The following is a 15,841-nucleotide window of genomic DNA, read 5'->3' as shown; positions in this document are numbered from 1 at the left end:
CACCGAACCAATCGGTGGATCCTAAGTCCAAAATAGGCACGTTCTTCGACCGCTCTCTATTTTGCTCGCGCTCTTTGCTCATCATTTCTTCAAACTCCGCCATTCTCGAAACGAACGGATCCGGCCAAGTCTCCGCCTCATTTGAACGATGTGTCGTCCATTGACAAGAAGTAGCCGGTATAGGACAACCCGGTTTCAAAAAAACTTGAACGAAGTGCCGCGATCGTAGATACCCGATGCATATGATGCGGCCCAACGCGTCCAACGGCGGCCGACTATGAAGTGGAAAGAAAGTCTCACTTAGCCCAAACCTCGTCAAATCGACACACACCATATCATATGCACTTGCTATAAGATGACCCATCTCGGGGAATGACATCCACTTCGAAACCGGAGCGATACCGGTAAGTGATGGAACAAGTGCATCATGAATTTTCGCAAACTTTTCTTGATTTTCATATAGTCGGCCGTAGATGTCCCGATAGGAAGTCAACTCCGCAATGAGTTCCCGTCGGACTAAAGTGTGATTATTTTCCCCTTTACCGAGCAAACCCGCAACGGCCCGATATCCACAATTGCCGTCGCCTCCAACATCAACGATGTTATCGATATATTTGTGCATAAAAAGTGACATCTCATCAATGTAGACAATCGGTGATTTTTTGATCGGCGGTGTGCGAGGTGGCTTCGAAATACGGGCTCCTTTGTTACCACTACACTTAGACTTCGGTGTCTCATGAATTTCCGGGAACGATGCATCAACATGTTCAAAGTAGGAAGGAGATCGTTTTGTTGACGTGTCATCTTGTGTAATTTTGGACTTTTTCGGTGCACCTTTCGTTTTAACCGGTTGAGATGGCGGTTTCAAATCGGTGGTCTCCGGAAATGCGATCTTTCGCAATTGTTCTTTTATGTGCATTTTTGTTGTGTCGTCCGCTTTAGCAAACTTCTCCATTATCACTTCCAACTCGTCGGAGATGGTGATTTTGGAGTCATTTTCCTTCGGCGGGGCAAAATCATCAAAACGAAGTTTCTTCCAATGGTCGGCTACCTCATCCATGCGTATTGGTGAATTCAACTCCTTCTTTTTTGAAACTATACAAGCACACGGAAGGCCGTATGTAGTTCTAATGGTGCACCCACATAAAGAACTATCCGTCCCCGTGGTCTCCGACCGCTTAGCTTCATGAAACAAAAAATTCAAACCCGTTCGAGATATGTTGTAAATCAATTGGGAGAATAGAATTTGGCACTTATACCGGTGTTCCATAACCGTCTTGCTCCGACCGAACGATGTTTGAATTTCATTGTGTTGATTTTCAAGCATTTGGTTCACGGTGTCCCATCCCCGACACAAATCTCCCTTGCTATCACCCAACCACCTCTTGAAGACCGCATGTGCGGATTCAACTCGGTTAGTCGTGGTGCAACCAAGATGTCTAACCCGATTTGTCCAAGCGCACACGACTTTTTCTCTAACTTTGTCAAGAATGGTGGATTCGACGTAATGACAAAAAGTCCTAATGGAACCACACAAAGACCTAAAGTGTACCAATTTCTCGGTATACACCTCTTCGGAGTATGCATCCAAAATTTCCCTCCATGCCGCCATTATCCTATCAACCACAACACCGGCTTTGACAACTTTACCATTTTCATCCAGCCTGTCTTTTGTCCCAACCGCGGGTTTCAACTTGCTTCTCACGTTGCAAGTTATGTGATACCGGCAAAGTAAAGCGGTAGATGTCGGGAAGACGGTATCGACCGCATTCATCAAAGCATTGTCTCGATCGGTGACAATGACGTTTGGCATAACCTCTTGATCAACTAACAAAGACTTGCAAATTCCCAAGGCCCACGTAAAGTTGTCTTCTTTTTCACACTCCAAAAAAGAAAACCCCACCGAATAAGTCTTGTCCGTCGAGGTCACACCGACGATCTCTAGAAGAGGAAGCCTATACTTGTTTGTCTTGTACGTCGAATCCATGACTAGAACCGTTGGAAATGTGTTGAACAATTTGATACTTTCGGGATGAGTCCAAAAAATATCACGCACCGTAACTTTGTCCTCGGAGGTTCGGAAGCTTGAAACATAATTGTTATCGCCTAGTAGTTTCAAAAGTTGTTGCATTTCCGACCGAGGGCCCATATTCAAAACCTTGAGATTGTGTCGTTCATTGTAAACTTGCTTGATATTTGAAACGCTATCCGGATTCTTACGCTTCAAATCGGCAAGTATGTTGCGAGGCGCCACTTTGACTATCGTTAGGTCCGATATCACTTTCCTCTCTTCGCGGGACAAACGACACGTCATTGGATGTCCGTGTAACTTGACATCCAAGGCATGATTATGAATTCCACAAATTACGGTTAACCGCCACAAATCATCAACCCTCCGAGTAGCACGCAACTTAAACGGACAACCGCACTTTCTCGATCCCGTGTCCTCGTGTTTTAGCACCCGGTTTGATTGTACATAACTACCACCCCGTTCGCAATTCAAAACAACGAAAGCTTTCCGCCTACTATTTCCGTTGTCCGACCTTAAAATAACAATTCCAAGTCCATGTTTGTTAGCTTCCTTCCGAACCCAATCAATCAATTGTTCGCGACTACCGAAGCTCCGATCATTTGTAAAATGTTGCCGAACATCGACCGCATTGATCATAGGAGTAACGTCAATAACCGGATCGTTATTAATGTTGACAATTTCCGGAACTAATACTCCATCGTCTTGCACAATGTTGTCCGGATGCACCATACCTAACAAATGAATAAATTAGCAAAATTGGCCAAAACTGTTTTTTTTTTTTAACTGCCAGGGCATATTTCGGAAGTTCATTTCCAAAATTTATTAGGTAATATATTTCGGAAATGAACTTCCGAACCATATCAGTTTTCAGCATAAATTTGTTGAATCAATGTAGTGAAATAGGGGATGAAATGAGAGATGTTTACCTGAAATTGTAGCTTTCTATGCTCCCTTTAACGTGATCAACGGTTTGAAACTTGATTTTAGGGCGAAAAATTGATGGAGATTGATTGGGCTTTAGAGAGGGTTTTGAGAAGTTTTGGAGAAAAATGATGAAATAGTGAAGGAGGGAAATTTGTATATGCAGCAACAGTTTCGGAAATGAACTTCCGAAAATATGCACGGATTTTGAATTTTTTTTGACTTCGGAAATGTATCTCCGAAAACACCAATTTTTGGGTGTTTTCGGAGATGCATTTCCGAAGTCAAAAAAAAATCAAAAAAAAAATAACTTCGGAGATTCATCTCCGAAGCAGGGGTAGCTTTGGATTTTCGCTGGGGGTGACCCCCATAGGGAGGTGGGTAAAGAAATTTTCTTGGCATATACATGTGTACTTCAACACTTTATCATTCATTTTAACTATGTCTACTTAAGTTGGCATCAAGTGTCTGTGTAATTCAAGCATGGGCTGAACGAAATTCAAAGGCAAGGAAAAAAGAATACTAGTAGTAAACCAAAAAATGAACGCAGTAGTTGGTGAGCAGTTTAATTTGACAATGACATGTCAAATGTGTCAAACACATTACATAACATTTAATTTTTAATGAAAGTGACCATCTTAGTTTGACACTTCAATGAAAAAGGCCAAGATGAATACAAGCTTAGCTCACAAACAAAACACAGTATTATCTATCACTTTGCATATGACCGAAAACATGAAGGAAAGATATTTCCCCAAAAGGAGATAATTTCATAGTCAGAAATGTTTCCCGTTGAATTAACTTTGGATCGTCGCGGATAAATAACTTAATGAAACACTAATTATATCTATACATACATGTGTAATCTGTTTCTACAACCAAATAAGAAATAAACAAAAAAAAAAATTGTATAATTTCTTTATAAGTTGTTTCTGTAAACTATTATGGAGAGTTTAAGAAAATAAACTAAAATAAACTTATAAGATATTATAAGCTCTTCCAAACACTTAGACAAGTGTTTATGTCATAGCTCATTGCTTAAACTCATATAAACTCTAAAGATACTATATGTTGACTATAGACATTGCCATCCACATACAAGTCAAACCAAAATTATAAGAGGTCAATGACCAATTAGAAGAGTTGTATGGTGTTAACCTACAACTTGCAAAATATGGTTTTGTTTCTCTTTGTTTGACTCTATAGAAAGGTGCTAAGTACTTGCTACTGCGGAATTCTGTTTTTCAATCACTCTAGCTCTGTGTCTTCTCTTGAAAATATCTTGTCTGAATCTCTTGGTCTCAGTTCGTATATCCATGAAAGGCATCTTCTCTATGTTTTCCTTTTCACTTTCCAACATCTTTTGCCTCCTTAACGCTGCCATTGCTGCAGCTTTGTCCTCCATTTCCTGATGTTTTGCCTCCTCCTGCAGGTACGTTTTCATGTGTGGCAAGATTTCACTTTAAGATTGGTAGTAAAGGTGACGAGTAAAAGCTAATACAGTGAAAATAAAGATTTTATAGACCAAATACTATAGGCTTTAGTGCATGAGTGAATTGGCATTGAGACTGACCGGATCACCACAGTGAGCCTGTGATTTTGGCAAAAACTACTCTTTGTAGCTCTAACGAAATCACGGTAACACCCGTGTTTTATCAAACTGGTCGCTCATCCAAACATATACTTACAAAATAGACAAAACAGAAGTACAGAAAATATTTGTACCATCTCACATACTATAAGGTAGGACACAATCGCATTAAAATGACAATGATGTTCATATAAATAAATATTAGTACTAGAGATGGCTATTTTGATAAAAGTTTTCTTGAAACTGGTGTGTATATATAGCTCGAAAGACATTTGGTAAAGTCATCGGATCGTAATAAACAAATAAATAATGTGAAGTAAGAAGAACCTGAAGATTTTGAATGAGGCTCTCAAGTGATTTGATCTTCCTATGAGGCCAGCGAGGAATACCAAATTCTCTGCACTTTTTTTTGAGAACAGTAAGGCCAACATTTAGTTTTTTTGACGCTTCTGCAATTGGCATATCAAAGTACTTGACTAAATCTGATAAAGTAATTTTTGCTACATGGTAACTTGGTGCCCTCTTTTTCTTTCCTACAAAACCTGCAAACATTCATTTTTTCAATTAGATATAAAATCTTTAAATAAACATGACGTGGTTAACTCAACATTAGGAAGAATTTATTTACAGGGTGGGGAAACAGATCATTTGGCAACATATTTATCATACTACAGCTTTTTTATATCCATAATTCCTTTATTAACCAAAGTGTATAAAGCTAAGGTTGAGTTGTTGGAATAAAATAAAACATTTAAAATTGCAAACATGATAACTGGGATCATTGATTCTAAACCTGAAGAACTTTCAAAATCTGTCCCGTCATCAAGTAACTCAGACTCATCTTTTTCGTAAGGAAGGTAATTGAGATCTTGTTCAAACACCAGTGAGACTTTTTTCGCTGGCTGGTATTCATTGTTGTTTCCCTTCGATTCGTCCATTGTAGAGTCGTCTTGTAGTTCACTGTGTTCCTCCTTTGGGTTCAACTTGTATATCCTTTGGAGATCATTAAGCAAGTTTGGAATAGCATGAAGCTTTGGATTTCTGAAAATTAAAGAATAAGATAGAGGGAGTCGGATATATCATATATGACAATTACTTTATTGTAAAAGCGTACATCAACAGACGGTGCTATCACTCACTAAGCTATACCAATTTCCGAGAACAAACCAATAAATCGGAAAAACATATTGAAGTCGAAGCCTTAATTTTGTTCTTTGTTATGATTAAAATATGGACTAAAAATTGTTACAAATGGATGTATATTTTCTCAGTTTCATATCATCCATCTCCTCCTTTTTTACTTTATTGTAATAACTTCACTAAAAGTATGTTGTGTAACAATTAGAGGAATGGATTCTCTGCTGTCAGCATTTGCAGCAGCAGCATTCGTAACTGTAGGATGAAAATCAGGAAACTCGGACTTCAAGTTACATTTTGAATTCAATTTAGTAGAGTTAAAATCCAAGCTAACCGATCTTCATCCAATGGCAAACATCAACAGACTGCAATGACTGCACCATTTCATAACTGTAGTGAACACCAGTTCAAAAATCAGTTACTAATGGCTTCCATAAATAAACAAATCAATCTTGAAACACACAAACAGTTATCTACTCCAACAAACAGCACTGTTATAACTGAATTCAAACTATTTATATTCATGAAAAGAAACTGTTTATTGTAATGAAATTCGCCGTTACTTCTGTAAGAACTTTAATTTTCATTCTCACAAGCAATGTCAACTTCAACTCTTTTATGCTCTCTAAAAGAATAACAGAAAATCTTAATCAGTTACAAATCACAACCTAAAATTAACTTTTGGCTAAAATTAAAAATAAATGTATACATCATTCACAGGGTCCAGTTTGCATACAGTACAGTGTTTTTCTGCTCTATGTTGCTATTCTATAATAAAATTCATTAATGCGGGGAAACCTCGGTAGGGCCGGCCAATAGTTTAATTAAGCGCTTATAGCATAATAAGCATAAATAAGTGTTTATAGTATAAATGCAATCATATAAGCTATTCTGGAAATTATATGAATATGAAAATATGCATAGGTCTCGACTCTCGAGAGACAATCTCGCAAGTGCTTATGTCAGTAGATAAATTCAAATAAGTCAATTCATTATTCAAACAAACCCTAAATAGTAAATACATAATCACATAATCAAATTTCCTAACTCCAATTGAATAAAAGGGGAAAACTAGATTATGCATACCTTGCAACCAACAAAAGAGATGGAATGTGAGAAAATTGAGGCGAATTACAAGCGTGAAAAGCAAAAACACAAAGCCAAACTCCATTCTTATCCCCTTGAGAAACTTCTCGACACGCAAAAGATTTCAACAATGTGAAAATCGGAGTAGCTTGCATTTCAACATAGGGAGCAGTTTCAGAAAACACAAACTCTCGTTCAACTTCCGTTTCTTCTCCGTCACATTCACCGCGGTACACATGCACGCTTCTCATCAACTCTACGGTTCAATTATTCATCACATTACAGTGAATAACGAAAATCAAAGATGAATTGAAATAGAATAAGCGAAAATTTGGTGATTAATTGAGGAGAAAGTGATTATGATTATACCTGGTTGAACGGTGTTGTTGAAGAGAAGGAGGTTAGTGAGCGAGGAATCCATGAAGGAGAAAGCATGAAGGGTGAAGTGAGAGAATGAATTTTGAAAAAGAAAGGAGAAAAAATGAAACAAGTGAAAACCAGCTTTTAAGTGTAAGTTTGCATGATCTTCCGCTTTTTTCGTTTCTTTCGGATCAGTTATTGTACTTTAGTCCTTTTCCTTCTTTCGCTTGCTTACTTCACCTTCTCTTTTTTTTCTTTTCTTTTTTCAATATACAGACAATTTATTTTCGCTCACGTGTAAGGTGTTGTTACTATAGTCTATTATTTTTAAATGTGTTAAAATTGTACATATATTTTTAAGAAAAGGTAGTATTAATAATTTTTTAAATATTTGAATGTGTAGATAGTTATTCGGTTTAATTTTATAATGAGTTTTATGTTATTTAATTTATAAAAATATTACAAGAGACTTTGAATATGCGTTTGTAATTTTGATATATTTAATGAATATAATAATAACGCTTTAAACATTTAAGTATTCAAATTGTTGTTTACTCATTCATTCCTTTTTTCTTTTAACAAAAATATATTAATTTTACATAAATAATCAATTTAACATATTTTTTTTAAAGTTTAATTGAGTTGGATTTCGGAAGCACACTAGTGTTTGGGAAGGCCTCAAGGGTTCAGAGAACATAAATAGAAGTATTTACAAATCATTCACCAAAAAGATTCTCACATCAGGAGCGGGAGTTGAATTCACGACCTCTTATCAAAGAGATTCTCACATCAAGAGCGGGAGTTGAACTCACGGCCTCCTATTAAAGAGATTCTCACATCACGGGTGGAAGTTCAATTTACAATATCTCAATGTGTGAGACAACTTCTTATTAACTGAATCAATCTACCTCGACAACTTCTTAATTTTAAACTTCATGTTTCTTCAATATGCATAAACGCAACAGAATATTAGTTTCTCAAAATATTTTCGATAATTATATCCCAAACTATAATTATCTATCAATCAGGACAATGATATCATATCCTCATTAAGACATAAGATTCAAAACATTCGGACACGAAGGTCACTCAACAACTCATATCCAAATGCAATCTAAATAAGAGAAATATAACAATATCTCATAGTAACAAAACATGATTTCAAACACCCCTCGTGTGTTACATGACCAGAGCATCGACTCACTACTTAAAATAAGCGAAATAACCGAACAAGCTCCTCGATTAATCCTTGTGCAAGCACAACTATTCTTCGAAACATGCGCGATGTCGCATAAAACATCATTAGAACAGAAGGGTGAGAATTCACATTATTATAAATATATATAATATGAACAATGAACAAAACATACAAACAACCAACAATTCATCACACTTCATAATCATAATGAATTCAACAATATCGCACATAGCACAATCATTGTTAATTTTCCACCAAATAACAATTGCCAATTATCACATAAGCACACATCAAATTCAAACACATCACATAGAAACCAATGTGACTCCAACACAACTTAATGCGACTCATGCATGTGGTACCATCGTGAACATCAAGCTCACATCGCTCTCAATTCATTTTAAATCAAAGTCACGCTCCCGATCCGGACTAGGATCCGAGCCAACAATATGAACTCATAGTTCATCGCTTCCGTTTCTACACTAGGATCAAAGTCACATAACAGGAGTACAATCTCCCCACGAATGCATGTGCAACAAGACTCAAAATATATATGTAATTAAGATTATCACACAACCTTAATTATCCAAGCATATCACAATAATTCGCACAATTCGAATTATCCACCAAAATGATGCACAACATACATTCATCATCAATAAAGCATTCACTTAGCATTTATCAATCATACATAACACATAACATACAAGTCAATCAATGTTATTCACCCCATTCACTAATTCACCTTAAACATATACAAAAATTCAAGTAACTTGTAAACATTCGTTTTTTATTCAAAACTTATCCAAATACTATTGAATAAATTATTAGAATACATGGAAAGCCCCTTTGAATCATAAGCAAACAGAATCCCAAAGCAAAGAATCAGAAATCACAAAATTTTCTAGAACAGGCCACGCTACGCGCGCCCTTACAGACTTGCCCGCGCTACACGCGACGCACCCTCTACGATTAATGGAAAAAACCCTGTTTTTGACAGCATTCTGAAAATGTGTTTTAGACCAAACAAAACCAACCAAACAGCCAATAATCACTCATATGAAGGTACCTAATCATGGTTCTATCATGGGTTATCAACATAACAACATAAACATGATTATTCATTCAGTTTCATAGATTTCTACACAAACCCTAACATACAAAGTTATGAAAAATTGATACTAAGAACACCTAAGCATGATTGTACCCAATGCATACCATACATACCCGTAATAACATGGATTCTCCTCCTTACCTCTTAAAGATTATTCTTTTTCTAGGTTTCCCTTCTCTTCTCTATCTTTCTCCTCTTCTCGTGTTCTTTCTCTTCTCTTTCTCCAAAATGAGAGTTATGAGACTAACCTAGTCTTTACTCTTACTATCTTTCTTAGTTATGGGCTTAGTCACTCTCACCCCCTTATTACTACTACTTCTAATAATTAGGCCCAATTGAATTATTATATTATCCACCTAATAATTCAAAATAACATAATTAACACATAATTCACACAATAATTAATTATCACACCAAATAATAATTAAATAATTAAACTAATAATAAAATAATTATTAATATAAAAATCGGGATGCTACAACTCTCCCCCACTTAAAATATTTTCGTCCTCGAAAATTACCTCAAGTGAACAACTTCAAATACGAATCCTTCATCTGAATCTCAAGTTCCCAAGTCACATTACCATCATTCGGTCCTCCCTAAATCACTTTTACTAAAGTGATTTCCTTACCACGAAGTTTCTTCACTTCTCGATCTTCAATCCGCATAGGTGATGTATCAACCGTCAAGTTATCACTTACTTAAACATCGTCTAACTTGACAAACATGAGATGGATCCGCAATGTATCTCCTCAACTGAGACACATGGAACACATCATGAAGATTAGCAAGTGACAGTGGTGAAGAAATCTGATATGCTACCTCGCTTACTCTCTTGGAAATCTGATACGGACCAATAAAACGCGGTGTCAATTTACGCGACTTCAAAGCCCTACCAACACCCATTATCGACGTAACTAGAAGAAATACATGTTCATCATTTTCAAACTCAAGTGCTTTGCTCCTCTTATCATGATAACTCTTTTGACGACTCTGGAAAACCTTCAACTTCTTCATCTTCTCTTTAATCATCTTAATCTTATCCATAGTTTGTTGAATTATCTTAGGTCCAACCACAACACTCTCTCTGGATTCATACCAACATAGAGGCATCCTACACCTCCTACCATACAAACCTCATAAGGTGCCATTCAAATACTCGAATGGGAACTATTATTATAAGTAAACTCAATCAACGGCAAAAAAAACTATCCCAAGCACTTCCTTGCTCTAAAACACAAGACCTCAAAAGATCCTCAAACGACTGAATCGTCCTCTCAGTCAGACCATCAGTTTGCGGATGATAAGCATAACTCAAACGCAACTTAGTACCCAAAGCACTTTGCAAACCTTCCCAGAATCTCGAAGTAAACCTCAGATCCCTATCTGAAACAATATTCGACGGAATACCATGCAAACAAACAATCTTATCAATATATAGCTTTGCAAGTCTCTCCATCGAATAATCAATCTTCATCGCTATAAAGTGAGCAGATTTTGTCAATCTATTTACAATAACCTAAATCGCTTCACAATTACTCGACGTTCTCGGCAAACCCGAAATAAAATCCATCAAGATACTATCCCACTTCCACTCAGGAATGGATAACGGTTGCATCAAGTCAAATAGTTTATGATGTTCAATCTTTGACTTCTGACAAGTCAAACAAGAATACACAAATTCCGCAATATAATTCTTCATACCTTGCAACCAAAATAACTTCCTCAAATCTTGATACATCTTAGTAGCTCCAGGATGAATACTCATACCGCTTCGATGCCCTACATCCAAAATCCTCTTTTTCAAATTCGATACATCCGAAATACAAACTCGATCACGACATCTCATAACACCATTTTCATCAATTCGAAAATCACCACATTTTCCTTGATTGATCAACGTCAACTTGTCAACCAAATTCAAATATGATTTTTGACCTTCTCGAATCTCATCAAGAATACCACAAGTAAGCTTCATCATCACAATAATTTGCACAATTTGAATTATCCACCAAAATGTTGCACAACATACATTCATCATCAATAAAGCATTCACTTAGCATTTACTAATCATACATAACACATGACATACAAGCCAATCAACGTTATTCACACCATTCACTAATTGACCTTATACATATACAAAAATTCAAGTAACATGTATACATTCCTTTTTGACTCAAAACCTATCCTAACACTATTGAATAAATTATTAGAATACATGGAAATTTTCTTTAAATCATAAGGATGCAGGATCCCAAAGCAAAGAATCAGAAATCACAAAAAAAATGGAACAAACCGCACTACGCGCGCCCTTACAGACTTGCCCGCGCTAGGCGCGACGCGCCCTCTACGATTTTTGGAAAAAATCGGTTTTTGACAGTATTCTCAAAATCCGTTTTAGACCAAACAAAACCAACCAAACAGCCAATAGTCACACATATGAAGGTTCCTAATCATGGTTCTATCATGGGCTATCAACATAACTAGGGATGGCAAAAATATCCATACTCGCGAATATTCGGAGAAAAAATCTGTCACGGGTACGGAGCGGGTAATTTAATAGATATCAACGGATAAAATTAATGGATATTTAAATACCCATTTATTAATGGATATGGATATGGGTTTAATGTTACCGTGCCCGCAGATATCCATATCCGTTAATAAATTATAAAAATTACTTAAATATTATTCGTTTATTATACACTATCTTTTCATCTTCTAAAAACTAAAAAACAAGTCTCCTCATATACATATTTTTTTGAAGTTTTCTTTGAAAAAAACATTTACATTCTATACAAATTTTATTGTACATTTCATATTTAAGCTTCTTCTATACTCCATACTTCACTTCAACAATTTCACAGTCCAACCAACCAGTATCACTCTTTTCCCTTCCAACTAGTGTCACCCTTTCTACTCCTTCGTCATCCGCCCTTCCACCAAAACTCACAATCACAATATCATTCTTTTTTTTTGTTAAAAATGAAATGTATGAGATATTATGCTTCGGTGAAAATGAAAGAAATTAATTCGATAAAATTTCGTTGTTAAAATAAGAGAGATTTGTATGAATGTTATGTGATAATAATGTCTCGTGTCTTTAAAAAAAACTGAAAATATTTTTTCAAAACATAATTTTAGAAAAATAGTATTATCCATGAATATCTGTAAATATCCGCAGATACCTTAATACCCACAAATTTCCCGTTTAGCAGATATCCACACGGATATAGGGCGAATATGAATATCATATTTGTCCAACGGGGCAAACATGGATATCATACTATCTGTCCCCATGGATATCCATTTACATCCCTAAACATAACAACATTAACATGACTATTCATTCAATTTCATGGATTTCTACACAAACCCTAACATACAAAGTTATGAGAAATTGAAACTAAGAACACCTAAGCATGATTCTACCCATTGCATACCATACAAACCCATAATAACATGGATTCTCCCCCTTACCTCTTGAAAATTCTTCTTCTTCTTCTTCTTCTTCTTCTTCTTCTAAGTTTCCCTTCTCTTCTCTCTCTTTCTCCTCTTCTCTTGTTCTTTCTCTTCTCTTTCTCCAAAATGAGAGTTATGAGACTGACCTAGTCTCTACTCTTACCATCTTTCTGAGTTAGTGGGCTTAGTCACTCCCACCCCCTTATTACTACTACTTCTAATAATTAGTCTCAATTGAATTATTATATTATCCACCTAATAATTCCAAATGGCGTAATTAACACATAATTCACATAATAATTAATCATCACACCAAATAATCATCAAATAATTAAACTAATAATAAAATAATTATTAATATAAAAATCAGAATGTTACACCCTATCATTGTAAATATTGAGAAATTAAGACTTACAAATAAAAGCAAATACTTACTCTACATATCAATACAACTTCTCCTATTTTCTTTCTCCCTCTCTCAAAACCCTAATTTCTCATTTTCTTTTCTTCTATAATCTCTATGTAGCATACTCGTCTTGCCACCAAGGTCTGATTGATTCACTCGTGAGAAAAGTGAAGAACAATAGGAGTGATCAATCAAAAAGTTTGATTCTTGTTCATCAAGAATTAATCGAATTATCTCCAAGATTGAGGTAAATTTCAACATCTGGTATCCAGAGCATTGGCTGTGATCCTTAGGAAGCATATCGCATTGAATCATCTTAACGGGTATTGTCCAACAAATCTTCCAATCTTGACCGACCACAGTATCCGACCCACCAGACCGACTAATCCAATAAGGGGGGCAGTTTTTATATCAAGTGGTTTCAGCTCCCTCCAGATCACAGCCGCGGGGATCGAACTGTGATCCTCCCTACCAAGTCCAACCTCAATCACTACTGAACCAACTAACAATTAATAATATTTAAATTGTTCTTACTCATTCCTTTTTCTTAAATAAAAATTAATGTAACACACACACACGCGCGCGCGCGCGCACACACACACACATATATATATATATATATATATATATATATATATATATATATATATATATATATATATATATATATATATATATATATATATATATATATATATATATATATATATATATATATATATAGAGAGAGAGAGAGAGAGAGAGAGGCGGATTAGGGGGGGCTCTCCCTAAATTTTTTTTTATACCATCTAAATTTACTATAATACACTTAAAATATTATTATATGAAAAAAGTTATTCCATTTTAGACAGTCTTCACACAAAACTTCTTTGACGTAACTTCTTTTTTATTTCTCCTTGTTTCACACGCCTTCAGTTACTGCTTCAAGAGAAATCAAACCAATAAATAAATTCTTTGAAAAGCTAACTTATGTGGTCAATGTTGTTTTTTCTTCACCAAAGCAACATGTTGAGTTATAAGAAACCCAAATAATATAAATTGAACATTTGTTAGAAATTGATGAGATCATTAATGATAAAGGTGAAAATTAAATTAGTGCTTTGAAACAAGCTGGAACTAGTCATTGGTGATCACATTTCAATTCTATTTGTAGCTTGATGAATTTTTATGAAGCAACTTGTTGTGCTTTAAAAACATTATCAAAGGAATGAGCAAATAATAATACACGCGGGGATGGTGATAATTGTTACAATTACTTGAAGGAATTTAATTTTATATTGATCTTGCATTTGATGAAAGAAATTATAGGGATAACAAATGTGTTTTGTCAAGCTTTACCACAACAATCTCAGGATATGGTTAATGTTATGATTTTAGTTCGTGCAACAAAAACGCTTATTCAAAAGTTGAGAGAAGATGGTTGGGCTAAGTTGTATGCTAATACGTGACGTCTTATTGTCGTTTAGATTCTCTTTCGATTCTAAACGACAAACAATCAAATGAATGACTAACTTGCTATCCAATCCATAATCATACTCATCGCAAATCATATCAAATGTCCAAACGTTTTTCATTGTTTGGTACCTGCACAAATAAAAATGACATCCACATTTTCTTATTTCGGTGTTACCAAGTTTCAACTTTGGGATATGTTGTTTATACTTACCAATTCTGGCTATGTTTGGGAGTTTGGAGGGGAGGGGAGGGGAAGGCTTCCGAAAACGAATTTTTAAAAAAATATAGAGAAATATTTGACATTTTTTGAAAAAATGATTTTGTTTAGAATGATAAAAGAGTCATAATCATTACAAAATTTTTAATTTTCAAAATAGTATAACAACCTAAAAGATATTTGGAAAATTTATATAAGCCCTTCAAAACCCTCATTCAATACAATTTTTGAGTTCCCCCATTTTATGGGGTTTTTGGTGTTATGAATAAAACCAAACCCTCCAAAACCCTCCTACTCAAAATCCTTTTATTCTTTTCACCCAATTCTTCTTATTTTTTAAAGCTCTCCCATCCCCTTCCCTCCAAACTCCCAAACATAGCCAAATGTATGTGTTCTATCATAACCATAGTTATAACAAATGTATGTGTTCTATCATAACCATAGTTATACCTCCCGATTACTATCTCAAAACCTAATTTGACAGAATCCACCAATTTAAATATTTGATCACTTAATATAAACTATTATTTAATGGTAAATTCTTTTCCAACATTAACTTGTATAACGCCAGATTACGATCAACAATCACACCATTATTCAATGTATCAATTTAGTTCACAACATCATACTGCACCATAACTACAACAATTAAAAACGAAGAGAATTTAAGTAGTCATTCTGAACATCCAAAAGTTACCATCCAAAGAATTTTAAAATTTGTATAATTTAAGATAAACACCTGTATTAAGCAACCGCTAAAAATACATTGTATATTCTATTTTTTATTTTTTAAGTTTAAAAATAATTAAATTTTCAAAACATAACCTATTTACAATTTCTTCTTTAATAACACGTGACC

The 15,841-nt window shown here is 35.1% G+C and overlaps 1 protein-coding gene across 1 annotated transcript; it reads right to left on the bottom strand.

Moving 5' to 3' along the window:
- Positions 1–3,892: 3,892 nt before the first annotated feature.
- On the bottom strand, positions 3,893–7,330 carry LOC131646722 (protein RKD5). Its single transcript, XM_058916693.1, has 5 exons — positions 7,137–7,330; positions 6,768–7,023; positions 5,338–5,585; positions 4,872–5,086; positions 3,893–4,379 (listed from the first exon to the last, which is right to left on the bottom strand). The coding sequence occupies exons 1-5, from the start codon at positions 7,186–7,188 to the stop codon at positions 4,167–4,169; spliced, it is 984 nt and encodes a 327-aa protein (XP_058772676.1). The 5' UTR covers positions 7,189–7,330; the 3' UTR covers positions 3,893–4,166.
- Positions 7,331–15,841: the final 8,511 nt, after the last annotated feature.

Source organism: Vicia villosa, linkage group LG2, assembly GCF_029867415.1.
Source record: "Vicia villosa cultivar HV-30 ecotype Madison, WI linkage group LG2, Vvil1.0, whole genome shotgun sequence".
Classification (NCBI taxonomy): Eukaryota; Viridiplantae; Streptophyta; class Magnoliopsida; order Fabales; family Fabaceae; genus Vicia; species Vicia villosa.
The sequence above is the reverse complement of the archived record's forward strand: the minus strand, read 5'-3'. Positions and strand labels throughout refer to the sequence as shown.